General features: G+C 41.8%; 2 protein-coding genes and 1 long non-coding RNA gene across 7 annotated transcripts in view; 1 reads left to right on the top strand and 2 right to left on the bottom strand.

Moving 5' to 3' along the window:
* Window positions 1-13,590, bottom strand: part of IL18RAP (interleukin 18 receptor accessory protein) — a 20,772-nt gene extending 7,182 nt beyond the window's left edge. The window contains exons 1-9 of the mRNA XM_081003098.1: window positions 13,353-13,590; window positions 9,941-10,092; window positions 8,823-9,093; window positions 6,620-6,791; window positions 5,084-5,261; window positions 4,301-4,369; window positions 2,614-2,728; window positions 596-753; window positions 88-228 (exon numbers count right to left, since the gene is read on the bottom strand). Coding sequence (XP_080859224.1) covers window positions 88-228; window positions 596-753; window positions 2,614-2,728; window positions 4,301-4,369; window positions 5,084-5,261; window positions 6,620-6,791; window positions 8,823-9,093; window positions 9,941-10,004 — 1,168 coding nt within the window. The 5' untranslated portion in view covers window positions 10,005-10,092; window positions 13,353-13,590. The remainder of the gene's footprint in view (window positions 1-87; window positions 229-595; window positions 754-2,613; window positions 2,729-4,300; window positions 4,370-5,083; window positions 5,262-6,619; window positions 6,792-8,822; window positions 9,094-9,940; window positions 10,093-13,352) is intronic.
* LOC308475873 lies at window positions 8,984-22,428 on the top strand. 2 transcript variants are annotated; one of them, XR_013985459.1, is made up of 5 exons: window positions 8,984-9,123; window positions 16,343-16,432; window positions 20,520-20,594; window positions 21,220-21,324; window positions 22,258-22,428. It is a non-coding gene; the product is annotated as an uncharacterized lncRNA (long non-coding RNA). The 2 variants fall into 2 exon arrangements; XR_013985460.1 differs by lacking the exons at window positions 21,220-21,324; window positions 22,258-22,428 and having other exon boundaries at window positions 20,520-20,655.
* The window catches only part of IL18R1 (interleukin 18 receptor 1), a 20,578-nt gene continuing 14,650 nt past the window's right edge, over window positions 16,887-22,814 (bottom strand). For all 4 annotated transcript variants that reach the window (XM_081003121.1, XM_081003122.1, XM_081003120.1 and 1 more), the window contains 4 exons: window positions 22,050-22,186; window positions 20,451-20,612; window positions 19,977-20,135; window positions 16,887-17,718 (listed from right to left, as the gene is read on the bottom strand). In XM_081003121.1, coding sequence (XP_080859247.1) covers window positions 17,387-17,718; window positions 19,977-20,135; window positions 20,451-20,612; window positions 22,050-22,186 — 790 coding nt within the window. In that variant the 3' untranslated portion in view covers window positions 16,887-17,386. The remainder of the gene's footprint in view (window positions 17,719-19,976; window positions 20,136-20,450; window positions 20,613-22,049; window positions 22,187-22,814) is intronic.

Below are 22,814 nucleotides of genomic sequence, written 5' to 3'. Positions count from 1 at the left end.
CTGGAGCAAACACGGGATACATGTGTCATAAATAAACAGAGAACAGACCGTTTGCCAAGGTAAGAAAAGTAGAACACAAACTCTTACCGCTGACAGTTTCACCTTTGGCCACACAATGCCGATATAACAGCACTATTTCAATCCGGTGCCGGTAAACCACCATGCTTCCCAAAAAGATTAGAAATACAGTTGTCATGGAACAGCACAAAGTGAGCAAGAAGTGAAGAGCTAAAAGGAAACAAAAATAAGAGAAGCATTTGTTTATTTTTGATGGGGTTTGGTTTGTTCTCTTCTTAAATTTTGTTTGTAAGAAGATAAGGAGATGCTGGAGTAGGGCGTGTGAAGACTGAGCTGCCAAATGTCTTTCCCAGGTAAAAAAAAATTAAAATGATACCATCGTTTTCAGGTTTAGAATCTCAGAGTTTCTACTCTTGTTCCCCCTCCCTGCTGTCACAATTTAAAGAACCTCTCTAACGATCGGAAAATGGAAAGGCAATTTTAATCAAGGAGCAGACCAGTGATGTTATCCCCAACATAACTTGTAAAATAAATAAAAATAAAAGAACACCGCATGCTAGGTGGTTTGCCAGTTTACCTCTTTCTGTTCTCTTCTTAAATCTGAACACCCCTGTAGTGTTCCCAATGGAGTTTTGAGCCAGGCAGATGAACTGGCTGCTTAAATCCTCTTCGGTTAAATTGGTCAGGTTGAAAGCAAGATCAAAGCAGCTACCTTCTAGTTCCTTTGGATTGACCCTAAATAGAATAATGCTTTCATCAGCCACTTGTAGCATTCATTCTCACACAGTTACAGTAGTCCCTGGTGCCACCAACCCCATATTTGTGCAGGTGATGGCTCTGGTTTCTATAAAGGCGATGATGACCCAAATTGCAAAAATCAGGGCAGTTGCATATTTACCAACCTCATGGAAACACAGGATTACGACGTCTCCCCTGGAGTCTGGCTGACGAACCCATGTAGGAGCCACAGCCCATGGACACACTCTTTAGAAAATATTCATTTGTTGCTTCCATTTATCCACCCAACAATAAGACAATCACAGCAACAATAGTGCCACCAAATACAAAAATGCAAGATAAAAAATAAAATCTAAAACTAGCAATGGGAAATAGGCCAGGACAGCAAATCTAAAAAGTACTTTGAAACATTGAAAATTCTTCAGAATTTTTTTTAAAAAGGTCTTCATTTGATATTAAAAAGAACCATAACATTGGCTCCAGGAAAGCCTCTCTGGGGAGGGTGTTCCATAAGCAGGGTGCCAACACTGAAAAGGCCACCTCTTCAGTAGCCACTCTATGGACCTCATTTGGTGAGGACACCCAGAGAAGGATAGCTGATGTTCCCCTTCAAGGAGTGGAACGGTCTCCCTCAGGAAGTTGTGGGCTTTCATTCCTTGGAGGTTTTTAAGCAGAGGTTAGGTGGCCATCTGTCATGGATGCTGAAACATACTGAGTCCTGTAGTGATTTCATGCTCTGTATTGCAGCTTGTAAAACAGTGATTTAATTGCCCCCCCCCCCCCCGCAACATCAGGCTTTTATATACATTATTTACTCAATGAGTCCCGTCTGATTGGCTGATTCTGCTTCCCTCCTGGAGCCTGATTGGTCTTCTCCTGCAAGCCAATCAGTTGTTGCATTCTAGGATCCTACTTGCCTATTGTTCTAGGATCTAAGCTTAGTACGTAACAAGTGCGTTAGCTGAGATTCCTGCATTGCAGAGGGTTGGGCTGGATGGCCCTTCGGGTCCCTTCCAATTCTACAATTCTATGATGGCTTACCCCCAAAGAATCCTGGGAACTGTAGAACTGTAGTTTGTTAAGGGCACTGGGAATTGTTAGGAGACAATCCTCTCACACAGCTACCATTCCTAGAGTGCTTTAACAACAACCCCTCTTCCCAGGGAATTCATATCCTTAAACATTCTGCTGCCTTAAACATTACTGCTGATCTCCAGCAAAGGTTGGACTACGTTATGCTTCCCATTCACTTTACTGTATCCTCTTCCCTGTATCCTTTTCCCAAAAAGAGGACTTAAAGATTCACAGTTATGGAACAAGACCAAGGTTGGAGTCACATGGAAAGAGAGAAATCCCATCTGTGTACGGCAGGAGAGGAAAACATGGAAAAGCCTTCACTATTCCTCTTCCAATTACATTAGTATTTTGATCATGTGCTACAACAGATTTCCCCAACCTATCGTTCTCTATCGTTGGCCATGCTGGCATAGGCTGAAGGGAACTGTAGTATGAAACTAAACAAGAATACTGTTTTTGTTAAGTTGTGGGTGAACATATCAGACGAGACAGCGATTCTTCAAACAGCTCTTGTTTATTCACAGGCCAGAACAGAACTGAACTGAAGGGTTCAGTCAGCCGGCTTATATAGAGCTCCAGTACAACGTAACTGTAACAATTTTCTAAAACTATCCAATCACTGAACGTCACTTTCGATCCCTTATTTGTATAACTATCTACAGTATCCCCCTGCTGGCCCAGGGTGAGAACTTCAGTACATAACAGTTTTGGCTCTCCTGTTCTTTTGCTAGCTGCTTACATTCTACAAATACATGTTTTCAAGTTGGAGACTGTTCATACCATTTTTGCTTTAGCAGTTGCTTCCTTTCGCCGGTTTCTCTGTACCACTGCATCAAAGAGGAAGCATTTAGTTCAAAACCAAACTGTGCTCGGCATTTGAGCTCAAGCGGTTGCCCTGAGGAAAAACCACACGTAAAAATCAGTATGTATGCACATTTTTAAGATCTGAAGTGGAAGCATGGGGATGTGGGCTATTGGTTTGTGTTGTCATTGTCAATTGTGTATTTTGTGTTTTCTCTTGTATTTTCTCTTGTTGTGAACCGCCCTGAGATCTACGGATGAAGGGCGATATTGTTGGCTGTTGTAAGTCGTCTGTCCAGCGAGACAATGGAGTATGCCTCTGGGTGAAGTCAAACCACTGCGCTGGCAGCACAAAAATGACCTTCCCTGGGCACAAGCCTAAACAGTGTTTATGGCGGTCCTGGGCTGCTCAAACGACAAGATCCCCGCCCCCCCTGCCTTGCTGATGTGGTCCAAAGGAAAGCAGAGCGATATGTTTGGCACCAGCTTGGCTGCAGGAGTTGCTGGAAGGAGGCGTACAAGACACCATCCAACCATCTTAGGGACTCCACTCTGGATTTGTGTAGGGTTTATACCTTAGCCTTTTCTCCTCCCGAAGATATTCTGCAAGGCAGCGGGGGTTTAGGATCAGATCAGAGTTTTCCTTCTTCTAGATGGGCTGCCTTCCCAGTTTGACAAGCCCCATTTGCCCCTCTATAGTGCATGCAGAAACCGCCTTTTTGACCATTGGGCCCACTGTTGGTTTCATCCAGAGCCTGACTTTGCATGCAGGAGAAGTCCCCTAACTCACTGGAAGGTGTGTCACTGCCACTTATCGGGAGGGAGAGGGGAGAGGCGGGAGAAACATTGCCATGGAGACAATCTGGTGCTCCCACTGGTGTGCCAATGCGCCTGTTCCTGCATCCCTCCCCCCAGTAAGTAGGAACAACATGTCTGCTGAGAAGCTAGCATTGCAGCTCTGCCTCACCAGGAGAGCTGCTTCAACTTCATCATTTTCCACCTTTTGGAAATGGAGCCCAGAGGCTTTATCTCACTCCTTACCCACCCACACAAAGCACCAGCTTTTTGAGGCAACTGCCATACCCAGCAAGTGTCCCAGAAAAACTGGGGCATTCTGTTTTTCCTCACGAGAGGACGGTGACCATTTTGGGCGCTGTGATCTCACGTGGTTCCATGCCACAATCCGCCCCCACCCCAAAAAAAGTGTGTTTTGGGGTATTGTGCCCGGGAAAAGGTGCTTTTTCAGGGGGGAACATGGCATGAAATTGCACACAATCACGGCACCCAAAATGGCCGCCGTCCTCGCGTGAGGAAAAATGGGGAAATGGCATCATGGATTTTGCCTTCAATGTGCTGGAGGGATGGATGCCTCACTTTGTCCAATTGTTATGCCAGGCCTGAGCTAACCAAATGCTTAGGAGGAGCCCATAAGCAGGATATGAGCTCAATAGTGGTCATATATAATAATATTTGATATAATAACCATCAGGAGTTTGATTTCATCCAGAACTCACCAAAACTCAGGTGGGCGCCATTGACATTCTAAGACAACAAGAGAGGTGTTCATTGTGGGTTCCAGCACCTCTTTTTCTAGAAAAATAGCACTGATAATAGCACTGGATTATTGCCAACATTACAAAACAAATTAAGAACGTAGTCAGTTTACCAAGTTCTACTTCAAGGATTCTCACACCACGGGGATCCAGGACCTCTGGGTGATTGATAGTGTCTTTTGCTACGACATGAAAAAAGGGGTCTATTAGGGAATTTCCAATGAACCTTTTGCATGTAGAATTAATAACCAGATTAAACATGTTGTGAGAAAATCAATGACTAAATCGCAGATAATACTTTTCTGTTGGTGGAGAAAGAGAAGGGCATCAAATAGCCATAAATGGATATACTGTGCAATTAGGCATGTCATGTTATTTCCATGGAGACTGAAAGAAGCTTTCTATGGCTCCTGGAAGCAACTTAAAATCACACACATAGGTCACAGGGTGATTCATTAGCATACACATCGTATTTTAAAAGCTCTATATATCCTAAGTTACACAAACAGCCAAGGCAGCTGTGTTAGCTTTTAAGGGGTGGGGATCTAAAACCTTTATTTGGACTTGCGAACTATTTTGTGCCCTTTTATTTGGCCAAATTAAAGGTATTGCATTAATAAGGATTTAGAAATTTTTTATGATGCAGTATATCGTAGAATAGATACAAAGCACATTGTTACTTCCAAGTAAAGTTATTTAATGTAATCTTGAATTTACAGTAGTCTGACAGGTTCAGTCAACCCACACAACATTTATAGATATTTATTTTTTTCTTTAAAGACATAAATGGAATAGACTAAATGGGAATTGTAGGAGACAATGTAATATAATACAAGTGCCAGAATATAAAGCATTACATCAGAACCATTTATTAAGCTGGATGTAAAGTGACTTACCAATGATAGTTACGTTTACTATTGTTCTCATGGTCCACTGGGTATTGTTGTCAGTCAGTGTATAATCACATACATAAGTACCATTATCTGCATCGTAGACATGATACAATACTATACTATCATCCTCAAATCTCAGAGATGGTCTTTTATCCTTTTGAAGTCTTACTTTTAATCCATTCTAAGGGGCGAGAGAAGCAAACAAACATTGCAATGCTCTGTAAAACAGGAATTGGCAGCTGACATAGGCTGAATCTATTGAGTTGATCTATACTTCTCCTCCCCCCAAATTACCAACCCCTTCCCTTTATCTTCCACAACTTTAAAAATGGCTAGGAGAATCAATGTGAGGGAAAGAGGCACCCCTTTTCCTCTTGTTGGTATAGCTCCAGTCCCTTTCTCCCCCATCTCAGGGGAGGATGGCTCAGGAAAATGAAAGAGCTGTGGCTAAATGAGTTTGAGGATGTAGAGCAGGAGTGAAGAACCTGCAGCCCTCCAGATGTTCCTGGACTGCAACTCACATCAGCTCTGGACCACTGGCTGTGTCTGATGGAAGTTGGAATTCAACAATGCCTGGAAAGCTAGATGTTCCCCATCCCGGATGCAAGGAGATTCTTCTTTTCCTGTTTCAGTGCTGCTCCCTCCCTTCACAAACCCATCTCCCTCCCTCTCCCACCATTTCTGAAGCAGTCTAAACATCTATCACGGGGGTGATGTTGCAAGAGTAACTTTACATTTCCTCCCCATGTCCCGTAATCGTCAACTTTGGATCTCCAGAAGCTGTGGAATTTAAGCTCCCATTATCCCTAGCAGCCTAGCCAATTGTCAAGGATGATGAGACCTGTAGTCCAAGCACGACTGAGGGTACATGGTTGAACAACACAGCCCTAGTCCTATCGTAAGGGCTACCATGCATTTTGCAAGTGTAAACAACCCAGATGGAAAGGAAACTTGTTGGAAAGCCATTAGGTCTACCCACCATTTCTCTGCTCCAAATCCCTTCCCATGTTCTCTTCCCTGCCACGGGGTTTTAAATAGAGTGCATGGGTCCGAAGGTAACATAGAATGGGAACCATGAGGACACGGTAACCACCTGAAATATTGACTTGAAATACCCATACAGATCTATAGTTCCAAATTTTATTTGTAGCCTGTGACTCAAAGGTCTTTTAAAAGCGCATTAACCTTGGAGCAAGATCTATAATACAAACAATTACAAAATGGAAATAAAGAGGCCTTTAAAAATATTTACGAAAATGACTGGTGAATTTTGATATCCACACTTCACCAAACACCCTTGGGCATGTCTTTCCAAGTTTATTGTAACTGTGCTCTCAACATGCCATCATTTATCAAGATACCAGTCCAGGCAACGGAGTGATTCATTCATCAAATAACTGTATGTGGAAATAGTTTCAACCCATTACACTACCAGAGAGCAAGTTTCCCTCACTCACACTCACCACAAGTATATTTGTTGCATGTAAGTGTGACTCAGATTGATAAAACAAAGTGCTCTAAAGATAGTGGCACCCGTACCTTGTACCAGTTCACCTCTGACGGCTGAGAATCACTGTAACAGCTTTTTCCTGGACAAGGAATAACTCCTTTTCTGAGAACAAGTAGATTCAAGTTATTCACGCTACTATCTGAACAATTGGCCATCTTCCTTGTTTGAACATCTATGAAAATATTGGCACACTTGCTTTTCCTGTGTGACACGAAAAGAAAACACATGTAAAATCATACAGAGAAAGCTAGATTGTGAAAAGTGATATATACTGGACTAGATATATTGATACTGATATATCAATTTATTGATATATATTGGACTAGATATATTTGATCAGGCTTCCCCAGTCTGATGCCTTCCATATGGTTTGGACTTCAACTCCCATTAACCATAGTCAGCATAGCCATGCTGGCTGGGACTGATGGGAGCAGTAGTTATTTATTTACATACCACTAAACCTCTACAAACCTTACCAAAAATATACATTAAAATGGCTGATAACATCCAATGTTAAAAAACAAGTTAGCCTAACAATTTTCAAAATAAAATCAGCAGTTTAAAAACACACATGAAAAGAATAAAAGTACATGTTAGAATATATAATAAATTTACATGTCTGGGTAGGCTTGCTCAAACAAAAAATCCTTTTTGGCAGGTGCTGAAAATGATTGCCTAACATCAATGGGCAGTGAGTTCCAGAGGGTCAATTTATTTCAAGGGTAGAAGGAGCATTATATAGAGAGTGCCAGGCTGGGAAAAGGCTGCTTTAGTCACAATGTGGCAATGCATTCTAAGATCCATAAGTGATTCCTGTCCCTTCTCCACGCTGCTACTTCCAGCAACCCCCCAAAAATGCTAGCTCCTGAGAACAAGGGAAGCCTTGGGGATGGTGTAGGTTATGGTGCAGAGAAGAGCAAATGGAGGTGAAGTCGGCAGGAATCACAAAACCTCCTTTTTGTGAGTGGAATTGCCTTTCCAGTTGGGACAAGACATCTTTGGATCCTAGCCTATCAATTTAGCACTAACTATCATTTCAAAGAGGGACGCGGGTGGCGCTGTGGGTTAAACCACAGAGCCTAGGATTTGCCGATCAGAAGGTCGGCGGTTTGAATCCCCGTGATCGGGTGAGCTCCCGTTGCTCGGTCCCCGCTCCTGCCAACCTGGCAGTTCGAAAGCACGTCAAAGTGCAAGTAGATAAATAGGTACCGCTCTGGCGGGAAGGTAAACGGTGTTTCCGTGCATTGCTCTGGTTCGCCAGAAGTGGCTTAGTCATGCTGGCCACATGACCCGGAAGCTGTCTGCAAACAAATGCCGGCTCCCTCAGCCTATAGAGTGAGATGAGCGCCGCAAACCCACGTTGCGTCAGCCACGACTGGACCTAATGGTCAGGGGTCCCTTTACCTTTACCTTTATCACTTCAAATATACTATTAACGTAATTTGTCACGATCAGATAATAAGGTACTAAGGTAATATGTAACATTTAGGTAAAAAAAAGTCTGAATGATGAATATTTGTAAAATGTTGTTAAAATAACAGTGGGGGGGTTTTAAATAGAAATTGTCCAGAGAATGTAGCAAGATATAAACAACAAAGTCAAGCGCTATTTGATTTGGAATCTGTTTAAGCAGACAGAGTTCATATTTTATGTACAGTACCTAATAGCATAACACCCTGAGAGGCCCCTGAAAGCACAAAGATGAAATATAAGCCTTTTAAAATGAATGATCTGGCTTCATTAAGCACAATTAATTCTCTCTCTCTCTTTTTCCAAACATGAAGTTGATGCTTACATTTCTCCCCCTTTAACAAATGAGACTTAAAAGTGTTTAACTGGGTGGGCCACACTGAATGTAATTAAGAAATACCGTATTTTTTGCTCTATAAGACTCACTTTTTCCCTCCTAAAAAGTAAAGGGAAATGTGTGTGCATCTTAGGGAGCAAATGCAGGCTGCGCAGCTATCACAGAAGCCAGAACAGCAAGAGGGGTTGCTGCTTTCACTGCGCAGCGATCCCTCTTGGTGTTCTGGCTTCTGAGATTCAGAATATTTTTTTTCTTGTTTTCCTCCTCCAAAAACTAGGTGCGTCTTGTGGTCTGGTGCGTCTTATAGAGCGAAAAATACGGTAAATAGTAATCATGATGAAGAAAATAGGCTCTGTGTAGAATTCTCAAAATACTAGTGCACACATCCACAAAAGGTCTGACTGAGATGTGTCATGGCAACCAACCTATTCTTGCAGACATATGTTCCAGAATGTTGAACTGTTATTGGATTAAACCAAAGGGCATTTCCCTGTATTCTGGGGTTGATGGTTTCTTTTCTGAGAAGCACGGGGTCTCTCCCATCTCTTGATTGCCAGATCCACTGAAGCTGGCTTTCATGAAGATGAGAAAAGTTAAAAATTGAGGCAGGGTTCTCTGGTGGTACGTCACACGACACAACAAATGCCTGGCCACTGATGGCCTGGTACTTCACATCGGGTTGTTTGCGAAGACATTCTGAAAAGATAAAGAGATCTGTGCAATCAGGTAAAAGTTCCATTCTTGAGTCAATTCCAGACAATCTGTTCAACAAGCATTTGACTGTGGGGAGATTAAATGATGTTGCAGCAAGTATTTTTCTTCATTTTTCCCATCACTTATCACAAAAAAGAGAAAATATTCTGGGTTTGTTTCATAACAGCTCCAAATCAGCTTTAACTGTGCAGCCTAAATTAGACAAGAAGTGATTGAATCCCACCATAAAACAGTGGGGGGAGGGGTCTGTAAGCTCCCTGAGATTTTTTATTCTTCTCGCCCCTTTAGAAAACTTTGCAGAATTTTATCTGAATATTCTCCACTAGTACCTAGGCAATGTGAAGGATGCAAAATTGTGGAGGCAACCAACAGACTTCCTGCTCCTGCGGAAAGGGACTTTGCGGGGGGGGGGATGATATGGAAGCTGTGCTACTGCCGTTGCTAATTGTGGAATTCTATAGTTTAGTCAATGTCAAAGAAAATACATTGACTTGTCGTTTACTTGAAGGCCTCCCCATGCAGAAATCGGGTGCAATATCAAAAACCTGCCACTGCGATGATGACAGTTTTCAAACTTTTCAATGCAGGCATAAAACATGCAATGGCCTGCGAGCATTGCAGGGGGTTGGATTAGACCAGGCTTCCTCAAACTCGTCCCTCCAGCTGTTTTGGGACTACAACTCCCATCATCCCTATCTAGCAGTTCCAGTGGTCAGGGATGATGGGAATTGTAGTCTCAAAACATGAAAATGTGGGCTGAGAGGACTGTACCACCTTTGAAAATCAGCATTTAAAGCATGTTAAGGAAGAGTATAACACAATGTCTTACCTCTAAAACCTCTGACTTCTGCTCTTTCTATTAACGTCAGAAAAAGATAACAGAGTATTAGCATTGCTTTCTACCACTGCGTTTCTTCGTTTGGCAATGAACCTTCATGGCAGAGATCGCCTGATTTATTTCCCTGGGGTTATTTTCTATAGCTGTAAAAACATAACAAAACAAAACAATAAGTGGCCAACTCTCTTTGAAACTAACTTGTTCCAGGCAGCTGCTAGGTGGAAAGACAGCCCAGGCAAACAGGAGTATTTTATAGCCAATGGGAAAGGGCTTTGTGGTGGGAAAGTCAGGGGGTAGGAACCCTGTGGTCTTTCAGATATTATTGGGTTTCAACTCCCATCAGATCTTTCTAGGGGTGAGGGAGTTGCAGAGCAGGAACATTCGGAGGGCCATAGGTTCTGCGCCTCTTCTGTAAAGAACATATTATACCTGCTACAGCTTCGTTCTGTAACCTCCCCATCATATCAAGTTGGACCTGCTCAGCTAAGCAGAATCTCTGGCTCTCAGCCTCGGCTCCCGCACATGATTCCTCCTTCCCAGGAGCTGCTTTCCCTTTTGCAAAACCCCTAGAGAATTTTGTTTCAGAAAGGGAAGGGAAGGAGCCACACCTCCCAGCAATTCACCAACTCTGCCCACCTTGAAAAATATCCAGAATGTCCCAAAGTATGCCAAAGAAGTTGAAAAATATCTTCATGTATGCGACAACGGCGGCGAGAGTCTTAATAGCACAAGGATGGAAGAACGAGGAAATCCCGAATAAAGAATTATGGCAAGAGAAATTGATGGACTATGCAGAACTGGCAAAACTGACACATAAATTACCGGACAAGGATAACTGTGACTTTAAGGATGAAAGGGAACCTTTTACAGTGGTACCTCGGGTTACATATGCTTCGGGTTACATACGCTTCAGGTTACAGACTCTGCTAACCCAGAAATAGTGCTTCAGGTTAAGAACTTTGTTTCAGGATAAGAACAGAAATCGGGCTTCGGCGGCGTGGCGGCAGCAGGAGGCCCCATTAGCTAAAGTGGTGCTTCAGGTTAAGAACAGTTTCAGGTTAAGAACGGACCTCAGGAATGAATTAAGTACTTAACCTGAGGTACCACTGTACAAAGTATCTAAAGATCAAACAAAGTGAATTGGAATCCTTGGCAGGCTTTGAATAAACACTCACAAACTTTTTATTGATAATAACCAGTTAGACAAATTAAGGATTTATACAATTTTGAAACATGCAGAGAATAGCATTTATAGAGAAACCAGAGATAGGAAGTCAGGAATTAAGGATGATATGTTTTAATATAACATGCTCTGTCTAAATTCCTAATAAAAAAAATAAATCTAAAAAAACAAAACAAAACAGAATGTCCCAAAGTAGGGCTGCTGTTTTGGCTCAGGCCCAGCAGTGACTGAACACACACGCACGCACCGTAGCTGCACATTACAGGAGAAGGTGGCTGTTCAGCAGTCTGCCTTTCAAGGAAGCATCAGCCGCCACCCAGAAGCTTCCAAGGAATCTCAGGGTTCTCCAGAGTAAACCTTGAAGAACATTGTTGTAGAAGAAGAAGAAGAGTTTGGATTTGATATCCCGCCTTTCACTCCCCTTCAGGAGTCTCAAAGCGGCTCACATTCTCCTTTCCCTTCCTCCCCCACAACACACACTCTGTGAGGTGAGTGGGGCTGAGAGACTTCAGAGAAGTGTGACTAGCCCAAGGTCACCCAGCAGCTGCATGTGGAGGAGCGGAGACGCGAACCCGGTTCACCAGATTACGAGACTACCGCTCTTAACCACTGCACCACACTGGCTCTCAGTTGTAGAACCACCTATAGAGATTTAAGTGCCAGAGTTCAGGGATAGAGCAGCTGTTCTGCAGGTCCCCACAATGACAGCTGGCAAGGAAGTGTATTGCCACACACCTGACCTCCCCTTGACTGCATCACACAGTGCTTACTGGCAGAGATGGGAGGAAGGGTGTGGTGGTTGGAAGCTCAGTGCAAGGCAGGAGCAGCAGTGGCTCTCGCTTCACCCCTCTCCCTCCTGGTAAGCACAGCATTGCAGCTGATAGGAGGCTAGGTGCATGTTCCCAAGTTTGATCCTTGCCAACTCCAGTTAGGACTGTGAAAAGCTTTTTGTCAGAAAACCCAGAGACAGATTTATGTAAAAGTAGGGGCTTATGCAAAGCGTTCAGTCTAGGCAATTGTATTTGCATTTATTTAAAAACCAAATAAAATTTGTTGTTGTTGTTTTTTAAAAAAATTAGAATACTGATCTAGGTGAACCAATGTTCCCATAACAAGTACAAGTTTGGTGTGGTTATTAAGAGCACCCTCTATAAACCTGGAAGTTCCGGGTTCTGAGTTTGGTTTAGCCATTGGATTTTCTGGGTTCTGCTATCAATTGGCATTCACCATCTATAATATGGGGAAAACCACAGATACTGTGTTGCCTATGGGATTGCTGAGAAAGACAATGTTTATTACTTTGACGGGGTGCTACAAAATACTAAGGTAAATAATTGCTCTTTCTACATCGCAAGGAAATGTTTCACTGGCGAACCCAGTGGCATCTTTATCTGTCATTTAAGATTATATATCTAAATCTAATAAATAGACTGAAAAGCTTATTTACTTGTTTTTGTCCTGTATTTTATTCTGTGCACCTCCCTGAGAACTTATGTTGAAGGGCGGTATATAAATCTAATAAATAAAATGAAATAATAAATAATTGTCTTCTGAAATAGGATGGTATTGTAGCTTTCATTCAAAATACTAAAAAAGATATTGCAGAAATCTTAGGCTGCAACCCTATGTACACTTCCTGCCCCCTTGCAGGCAAGTAAGTCCCTCTGTACGTCAGACAGACGTGCATCAAATCGCTCTATTAGGGTATTATGGTGAAATGAACATATGTGACTGGCGTATTGGAATACAAAGCCAGTATTACAGTTTCGGAATATTTATTGCAAGACAGCATTAGAGTAGAATGTTAAAAGGGGGAGGTAAATTTGATTATAATTTAAATTCTCCACTAAACAACTCAGGGAGGGGACTGTCCAGGTAGCATTTACATCACCCATTTACAGAGAGCCCTAGTTTTACTTCACATTTTGTAATAAAGGATGCCAGCACATAAATCAGCTATTATAAAGAGGCTTTTAACACTATGTGATATTCCCTCTGCAAAACCCCATAGATTTCTTTCCATTCACTTATGGAAAGCAGGGGATCACGATCACCCCTGAAATATAATTCTCAGTGGCAAAACAAGAGAAATAGGCATTCAGAAAATAAACCTCTTCAGCTTAAGTAAATAGAAAGGTTTGCTGAAAAGTAGTCAGAGAACAATAATATTAAAAATTTTGCATTCTGAAAAGAGACTGTTATCTGAGAAGACTATCTTACCTCTGCATCTACGCAGCTGTGTTAAGAACTGTGGTTAGCTCTCAAATGGATATAGCGTGTGAGTTTCCTTTCAATCAGAATTTCCTTTGCCTCGTCACCTCTTCTTTCTTTCTTTTTTTTCATCAAGTACACATTTCCAGCAACTTTTCTTGTAAAAAGGGCAGGGGAAAACAGCGTAAGAAACATGGTTACAACACATTGCTACTGTTTGAAAAGTGTTCAGGCTTGCTTCCCCTTCATTGCTTCCCCTTACACTTCCTAAATTTGCAATTGGTAATGAAGGCTGTAGACCAATATACGCTTCCTTTGCCGTGTTTTCTCTCTCCTGCCCCACTTTCCCCCTCCCTTCAGTTCATCCTCCCAGGTCACCAACTTGCATCTAGTTCTGGGCCTCTGAAGTGACACACAATGTGAGTCGGTCATTTCTGACAATTGGGAAAGGCACTAAGTGAATCCTCTCTTGCCCTTTCACACTTGAGCAATAGATCCTTGCAAGTCTGCCCTGGAATGAAAAGCATATTGCCCAGTTACTTTTATTTCAATGCACATTCGTACCTTGGAAGTCAAACGGAATCCATTCCGGAAGTCCATTCGACTTCCAAAACGTTCGGAAACCAAAGCGCGGCTTCCGATTGGCTGCAGGAAGCTTCTGCAGCCAATTGGAAGCCACAAAAGCCCCGTCGGACGTTCGGGTTCCAAAGAACGTTCACAAACCGAACAGTCACTTCCGGGCTTCGGGAACCAAACATCTGAGTACCAAGGCGTTCAGGATCCAAGGTACAACTGTGTAAGGGTGGGAAAAGTTGAAAGTATTAAGCATTCCTCTCCCTCTTGCCTTTTCATCCTTGTACAATAAATTATCAAATTACAGACAGGCTTCTGGCCTCTGAGGGAGCCTCAATACTGATAAAAAGAGTCTGTGGGCATGATCTCAACAGTACCATCATTCTGACTTTGCAAGTGAAAGAGGGAGCCTGAAAAACTGAAGACCCACAGCCTACATTTGAAGCACATGATTTCCCCCCAAAGAATCATGGGAACAGGAGGTTCTTAAAGGCGCTGGGCACTATAGCTCTGTGGGTAGAAACTACAGTTCTCCTCTATATACCTACCCAAGATACTCTCTGGATGCGCAGCTCAATTTGCCATCAAGTCAATGAAATTGGTGGTTACAACAGAGAGGGTCTTCTCAGTGGTGGCACCCTGGTAATAGCTTTCCCACAGAGACTAATTTGGCACCTTCTTTACAGTACCACCTGAAGACCTTTTTATTTACACAGGCCTTTTAAATTTGTATTTTAAGCCAAACTAAAAAGTATTTATTCTGTCCCCACTAGGGAAAGTTTTATGTTGCTATTTTTACTGCGCTGTTTTAAGAAGTCTATTCTGTATTTTTAGATATTGCGTGATTGTTTTGTAAGCCGTACATAAAAATGCATTGAGGGCAGGTCATATGGATTAATAATGAAAATTAGGGATGGGGGAGACATCTGATTCAGTTTCCATTTAAAGGCAAACTGAAATTCACACTTGTCCAAATTTTGAAACGCAGTTCCTTCAGCCAAGCAATGTCTACAAAAATCTATATACTGGAGAAAAAATGCTACATATTGGTGAAAATAGCACACAAAAATTCATTATTTTAGGGGAAACCGCTTTTTAAGAATATTGCATATTAGGCAACATTGCTTACAAACATGTTTAATAGCAGAAATGTGGATAAACATGCTGATGAATTTTCACAAGGATTTCTTTTTATTAAAAAATGCAAACGGCTGCGGAAATGTGGAGAATTTAGGAATTGAAAAAAGGGAAACAGAATCCAAAATGACAGATTAGCTCAGGCTTCCTCAAACTCGGCCCTCCAGATGTTTTGAGACTACAATTCCCATCATCCCTGACCACTGGTCCTGCTAGCTAGGGATGATGGGAGTTGTAGGCCAAAAACATCTGGAGGGCCGAGGTTGAGGAAGCCTGGATTAGCTCATGCATTATAAACAACACCTATAGGCAGCTGCCACTTCCAGAATATAAACAATGCACTACAAACAAAAGCATTTCAGCCCCTTCAATATTATTTTGCATTATTTTATTACTATTTATTAGATTTGTTTACCGCCCTATACCTGCAGGTCTCAGGGCAGTTCCCAAGATAAAAATCACTAGATAAAACCAGAAAACACATAATCAAAATAAAAACAACCCAATAACCCCCCACCCACCCACCCACCCAAATGTGGTATATGGTTGGTGCCAGTCTGGCACCGGAATATACAGATTGTTTACATCCATGCTTTATCTGTCATTGTAGTATCTAGTGAATATGAAAAGAATGAACTTCTGTCCAGTTGAAGCGACTCAACAGTTTAAACTACCAGATGACATGTAGTCACGATAAGCATTCCTCACCCTATGGAGGCTGTGGTTAATGAGTCTGAAGGCTGCTTCCTGCACCAAGCATAAAACCACAAAGCCCAGCATTTATATGATTGTGATCAGGTAAAATGTTGTGTGCTTGCCCCCTATAGACTGCTGCTGAAGCTGGAAATGGGTGCAATGTAAATACAACAATCTCTCATCAATAGGAAAGTTGAACTGTTTGCTATAGAGAGTAGGGAAACTAATTGACTTGTTTCATACCAAACAATGGATTATAATCCCATCCTCGAACCTTGCCCCAGCTATTCAGACTCCTGTTCCCTGCACCAGCCTTCAATTTCTTTTCTCCAATGGCAGGGTTGCCATGTGTCCTCTTTTTCCAGGACAGGTCCTCTTTCTTACAGGTGTGTAACATTAGAGATGTCATAGCAACCCATAGTTAAAAGTAGAAGTCATAAAATGTGTCCTCTTTTTTTGCTCTTCAAAATATGGCAACCCTACCAACGGGGCTTGCACATTCACTTGTTGTGCACCAGAGTCCTGCAACTTTTCTGTTTTGGCATTTCAACCTTGCATCTCGTTCAACTTCTTTGCTCTTGTGCTTTTTTCAGGAGTGCTGTAGTACGTATATGTACAGACAGCGAAAAATGGGCAGGTGAAAAAGGCTTGCGGCTTGAAATGGCAAAATGGAATACCTCCTAGTGAGTAAACCCAGTCAGCAGACACCTTGCTACTTGAAAATCAGACTGGACAGTTGGTACAGTACTAGATAATTGTAGAAAGTTTAGCCATTCTTTGCATACTTGATACAGCACCAAGGTATTATTGCAACCAAGAGTAATACTATTGACATTTTCTTTTCATTATTCAATAAATCGGAAGACAGACAGCTAATCCACTGTGGTTTATTGTAGCTCCTTATCAGATTCAGCAATGTCTGGTTTTAAAAGTGAGATAACAAACCAAGGTAACATATATTATACTTCTACAGAAGACCCAGCGTGTCTTCTGAAAGTAAAAATAGCACCACAGTTGGAGTGTGTGCACACAGATGCAGACATTTATTTTTTTGGAAATATCTATAGACTGCAGTTTCATAAAAAATACAGCAAGGCAATATACAGCATACAAAATTACTATTAGATTTTTTTTAAAAAAAAATAATTATAAACACCATTTTTAAAAAATCAATAAATACAGGTTGGTAAAAACAATTTCACATTGCAAAGGCTTGCCTGAATATTACAATTTTAGGAGATATATAAAAGAAGGCAGGAGTGTTTCCTGCTGATCCTCTCTTGGCAAGGAGTTCCACAGGACAGGGTCTGCAACACTGAAGGCAGCAAACCTATGAATGACATCTGTCCATATAAGGAGACAAAATATTCTCTATTGAGTCCTATGTTGAGTTGGCTTACAGAGAGTGCTGCATCTACTTAAAGATCACACGGTATATTTTCTGACACATTTTGTTTTGGGGATATGAGACACAAAACTTCCCAAATATAGCCACTCTAATTGCAGTCGGCAGCCCGTAGCAACATCTTGTTCTAAAGGGACTCTGATATAAAGCTAGTAGCCTTACTAAGATGAAATATGAGTGAAGCCCTTCAGGGGTGGCTGAATTGCTCATGCTCTGTCCTGGAATGTACATCTTACAAAATATCCGGTTCCTTCATTGAGGAGGGCTTAGCAGGCATCGCATAGCGGAGCTTCTTCCAAAACCTGGAATTTAAAGCGAGTGACTTCTCTTCTTTCCATTTCACCACGTGGCTTGGTGAAAGAAGTTTCAAAGACTTGGGCAAGAAATCAAAGTCACGTATAGGCATATATTCTATTAGTATCACTTTAATGTTCTTTTCAACCAAGGCCTTGTGAAGCCCGGTTTCAAGCTCAAACATGACTTTGTCAGAGATGTAGTTCTTACTCAGTATAATGATTAATCTTCTACTTCTGTCAATATATGACTGGACATCATCAACAGCAGCTGCAGGCAGAAGAGGGAGCAGTTATAATGGAAACATCTGAAATAGCATTGGTCTACTAATACATTACATGAATTACAAACATGAGAGGCCTGTGGAAATGTGCTAATGCGGTCTCTTCTGCCACAAAGCAGGATGGAAAAGTTTAAAGTGAATTATTTCTAATTTTAGAATACAGATTATGTATATATTTTGTGTGTGTGTAACAATATAACTATATAACTATGGGTCGTATCACATTTCACAGCTGGAGAACACTGAGGCACAATAATAAGTGACTAGCCCACAATTAGTCAGCGAGTTCATGACAAAGAATTCTTAAGCAAAAATTCCAGTAAACGGCAATAGTGAGTGATTCTGGGCGTGTTCAGAATGCCTTTCACTCACAACCAAGCAATTTCAGCCTCCTCTTCCCCATCCCACACTTAGAATTAAGAATTTAAAGTCAGAAGTCCATTTTCAACTAAGAAGTCTATTTTCAGCATCATGACAGAGTCCTGGAGTCAAAGAAGAAAAAGGCAATTTGCAAATACTTTAAAGGACACCAGCCATTTTCTTTTGCCCTTCATGAACTCTGCACAACTTTAATGTGATGTTCTGAGGTCTCTGAGAAACTGTGAGGAAACGACTTCTACGAAGGCAGGAAGGCATGTGGGCATGTAAGCGGCAGAACTTCATACCTGGTCTGCGATATTATCAGAAGCAACTCATTCTTCCTTTAAATCAACACCACTTGTTAACCAAACGATAAAACCGTCACCTACTATGGTCACAGATTCTTGTTTGGCACAGATGAATAAACCACCAGTACCGCTCTCCAGCAAAACAAACATCTGTGTCACGCTTAAGGGTAACAAGGCCAAGGACTCGCCCTTCTCTGGTAGGCTTCCCTCCCCCTTCCATTACAGAAGGACAAGATATTACATTTCCCCCCGATAACAAACGTTTGTAATGCCCTTTCAGCCAGCGAGGCACTGCCCCCCCCCTCCAAGAGGAGGACACCCATTGGCCAATATGAATTGAAGCAGCGGGCGGGAGCTTGAGCCAGCTGCCCAGGCGGCCAAGGCCAGCCACCCGGTAAAAGGGCTAAGCGTCCACTTTTCCTCAATCTGAAAAGCGCCTTAGAATAATGCAGCGGAAAGAAAAGGCATTTCTCTCCTCCAAAATCTTACTATATCTGTCAGATCTAATATAGCAGGCGACTCCTGTCTGTCAAAATTGATAATACTGGCTGGTCCAGCTCAGTATATGGCGGTTTCATATGCCCAACGTTCTCTCTGGACCTCAAGGACGATGGGGGAAGTAATGTGAATCAAAGCCCAATAGCAGATAGTTGAAAACATACAAGCTGATAAGGCTATTTCTTCCAGCAAGAAATAGTTCGGGTCCAGACTTCTAAAATGATTGGTTCCCTTGGCAAAACATGAGTAAAGGGGACAATATTAAGTCATCCCACACCCGTGCAGGGCAAATGGTTTTGTTCTTATTCCTTTGTATATGCAATCTGTTTGTTTCCAAACAACTCAGCATGCACAAAGATGAGTTTGGCTGCTTATGCAGCCCATAAGGTAGAAAAAATATAAATTAACTTGACGTTGGTTTGACTTGTGAAAATACTGAAGTCAGTTGGATCCAAGTCAGAGTTCATTACAAATCTGAAAATTATGAGCAACTAGATTTGACTTATAAATAGATTAACAGATGTCTTCTAACATAACTCCTAACTGCTCAAGTACACCTTGCATGGCTAAATTCTGCTACAAAACATCCCTCATTTTGGTATGCATTTAAATTTTTCAAAAAAGAATCAGGGTTAACACCCATGAAAAGGGGTTATTGGTGCTGTCCTTTAAAGCCCTAAATAGCTTTGGCCCTGTATACCTAAAGGAGCATCTGCACCCTCATCGTTCAGCCCGGACACTGAGATCCAGCTCCAAGGGCCTTCTGATGGTTCCCTCATTGCAAGAAGCGAAGTTACAGGGAACCAGTGGCACCCGCTCTGTGGAACGCCCTCCCATCAGATGTCAAGGAAATGAACAATTATCTGACTTAGAAGACATCTGAAGGCAGCCCTGTATCGGGAAGTTTTTAATGTTTGTTGTTTGATGTTTTAATTTGTTGGAAGCTGCCCAGAGTGGCTGGGGCGACCCAGTCAGTTGGACGGCATGTAAATATATTGTTGTTGTTGTTGTTGTTGTTGTTGTTGTTGTTGTTGTTGTCAAAAATTACTCAGTAAGACAGTAACAACACATCCACCTACCTCCTCCAGGAGAGATATCCCGTTCAAAGATACACAGTTTGTATCCAAAATGTTTTTCTAATATTGTGGGCAATATGTTCAGTGCAAATTTTCTCTCTTCATCACATATGGGTACACAGTCTTTCAGGTAAGACACAAATGCATCATATATTTTTCCATCTGAAAAAAATTAATTCACCCGTGAAGTATTTATGTGTTCTGTCTATTTTTAAAAAGACATTCTTTGTGCAATTACTGGAACTGACTGTGCACCTCCTGCATTTCTTGAAGGTAGCCACTTATCCTTCATTCCATGCAGCCTAATAAACTGAAGGGTCCTTCCCTTTGCAAACCAAGGAATGCTGCAATAGAAAAGCTTAAAAAGCAAATACTACCCTGTCTGCCTCCCCAACCAAGACCTACAAAATTCATTTTTGCTCAGGCAAAACAGCTCTCCACCCACCCCACCCTAAACCAAACATTGCTATGTTTTACCTCCAATCGTTTCATCCTTCCCTGTGACATCTCTGTACAATAAAACAAGGTCAACTTTGAATATCACAGACATAATGACCGCAAGAACAGAAACAAGGGAAAGCAAGATCACTGCGATAATTCCAGGGGTAAAGACCCGCAAGGGTAAGTCTCGATTCGTTTCTGGAAAACAAAAGGAGGCAACACATGATTGAGACAGAGCCCTCCAAATAAGTACTCTTCTCAAGAAAAACTGCAATAAGTCTATCTCAAGGCTAGCCAACATACCCCTCCTGCCACAGTGTTGCTTCACTACAGTTCCCATAATCCCCATGGCTGAGGCTGATGGGAACTGGAGTTCAACAACATCTACTGGGCACCACATTGGGAGCCCCTGGTCTATACTGATGCTGGAACACTCTGCTATTAAGTGTTTGCCCAGTATGTTTTTAGGCAGAAAAAGGGATAACGAATGTTGTCGTGCCTCTTGTTTCTGCCCCAAGGTGTAAGCAGGATCCTATGATCCAAGCCCTGTTTAGGGAAGTTTTTAATGTTTGATCTTTTGTTGTGTTTTTAATCTTCTGTTGGGAGCCGATTGGAGTAGCTGGGGAAACCCAGCCAGATAGGTGGGGTATAAATAGTATTATTATTATTATTATTATTATTATTATTATTATTATTATTACAGTATGATGATGATATTATCTATCCTCAATTCGTGAGCTCATGTTTCGTTTGCTCTCAAACAAACTGAGCCCCATGAAATCCATTTGTTCTTGTTCATTTACAGTCAACATCCAAGAGGCAACCAAAGCGCCCCTCCCAAAAAAACTCCCATGTTTGTTGAGATAATGTGATTGTGAGGAGGAGCATGAGCATTTGAAAGAGAGAACTGGTGGGTGCTTAACACTTTCCCCCCTCCCCACCAATTCTTCCTGACAAGCTGTCTCCACAGCAAGACTGCATGAGTCAAAATGTCCAGCTGGGGGGAAAGCATGTCTATTACAATCTCAGACCAAGATTGCCAAGAAAAACTAGCAGCCCTGTATGTATTTGCCACTACAAATGTTGACCTGTGCTGTGAGATCCGGCACTAGTCTTTTTCCTGGATCACACCAACACCAGGATGCTAGATCCAATTAGGGAACTATCACCAATTTTGTCAGCTAAGAGAGACAGCCGCGGGCAGAAACATAGAATCATAGAATTGAACAGCTGGAAGGGATCACAAAGGTCATCCAGTCCAACCCACTGCAAGGCAGGGATTTTTTTGCCCAGCATGGTGCTTGAACCCACAACCCTGCGATTAAGAGTCTCATGCTCTACTGACTGAGCTACCCTTGCCGTTGTTATTTCCCACTTCCTTTCAAATAAGGTAAAACTAATTCTAAAAGAAGGGAGCACTCAATTGAAACAGAAATACTAAGTACTGCAGTACTGCACAAATTGTTGTACTATCAACAATTTGAAGCCCCCAGAGGACTACTTCTTAGGCTTCCACACAAAAGCTCTGATTTTCCTTGCATAAGTGCTTTGCACTTCCATTGTATCTGGTCCACAGACGGGCCCCAGTTAATATTCTTTGTGGCTGCCGGGCATTAGAAGAAAACCATACAGTACCTTTCTGCAGTGTAACTATTTGCTTCTCAGGGTAACCAGCTGCCACAAAATTGCAGGTGTATGAAAAATTGATGTCCGCCTCTTTAACACTCTTGATCCACAACTGCTTCAAAGAATAGTTTTTCCCTTCTTCTTGACTGTTAGAAGAAAAGAAAAGAATGTGAGACGTCTTTCATCGGTCAGCTTGATTCTTGTAATCTAATTTCAGGATACAAATCTTCAACGGCAGATCACTGAAGAAAGTCTTAGAATAATAGAATTGTAGTCCAACCCCCTGGAATGCAGGAATCTCAAATCAAGAATCCATAACAGAAGAAGAGCCCTTTGTGACTGTGCTACAGTAATTTGAGAAATAAACCACCCTCTCCAACTAAATAAATGTTCTCATTGCAGCTTCATTGGGTACTTCCAAACTAGAGGCTATGCCCAATATTAGTAATGCTCAGAGTAGACAGATTGAAACAAATGGACCTGATTAACTTGGGTCCATTAATTTCAAAGGGCCCGCTCTCAGTATGATTAATGTTGGCTACAACCCTAGATATTTAGTGTGGCATTTCCATGTTTCCTTCAGTCACTGTTTATGGGGGAAGTTCTGTCATTAACAGGGATGATCCTATCATAGTTCACACAATCTTTGAAAGGCACTACTTTATAAACCCATTTTATGATCTTTCATTTAGCATGAACATGTATTTATGGATATATATATATTTTTATACCACCTGTTTTGGACTGCTTACGCACTATACATTTAAAGCGAGA

This window comes from Podarcis pityusensis (genome assembly GCF_964106645.2).
Source record: "Podarcis pityusensis genome assembly, chromosome: 4".
Lineage (NCBI taxonomy): Eukaryota > Metazoa > Chordata > Lepidosauria > Squamata > Lacertidae > Podarcis > Podarcis pityusensis.
Note: the sequence above shows the minus strand (reverse complement) of the source record. Positions and strands in the feature narration are given on the sequence as shown.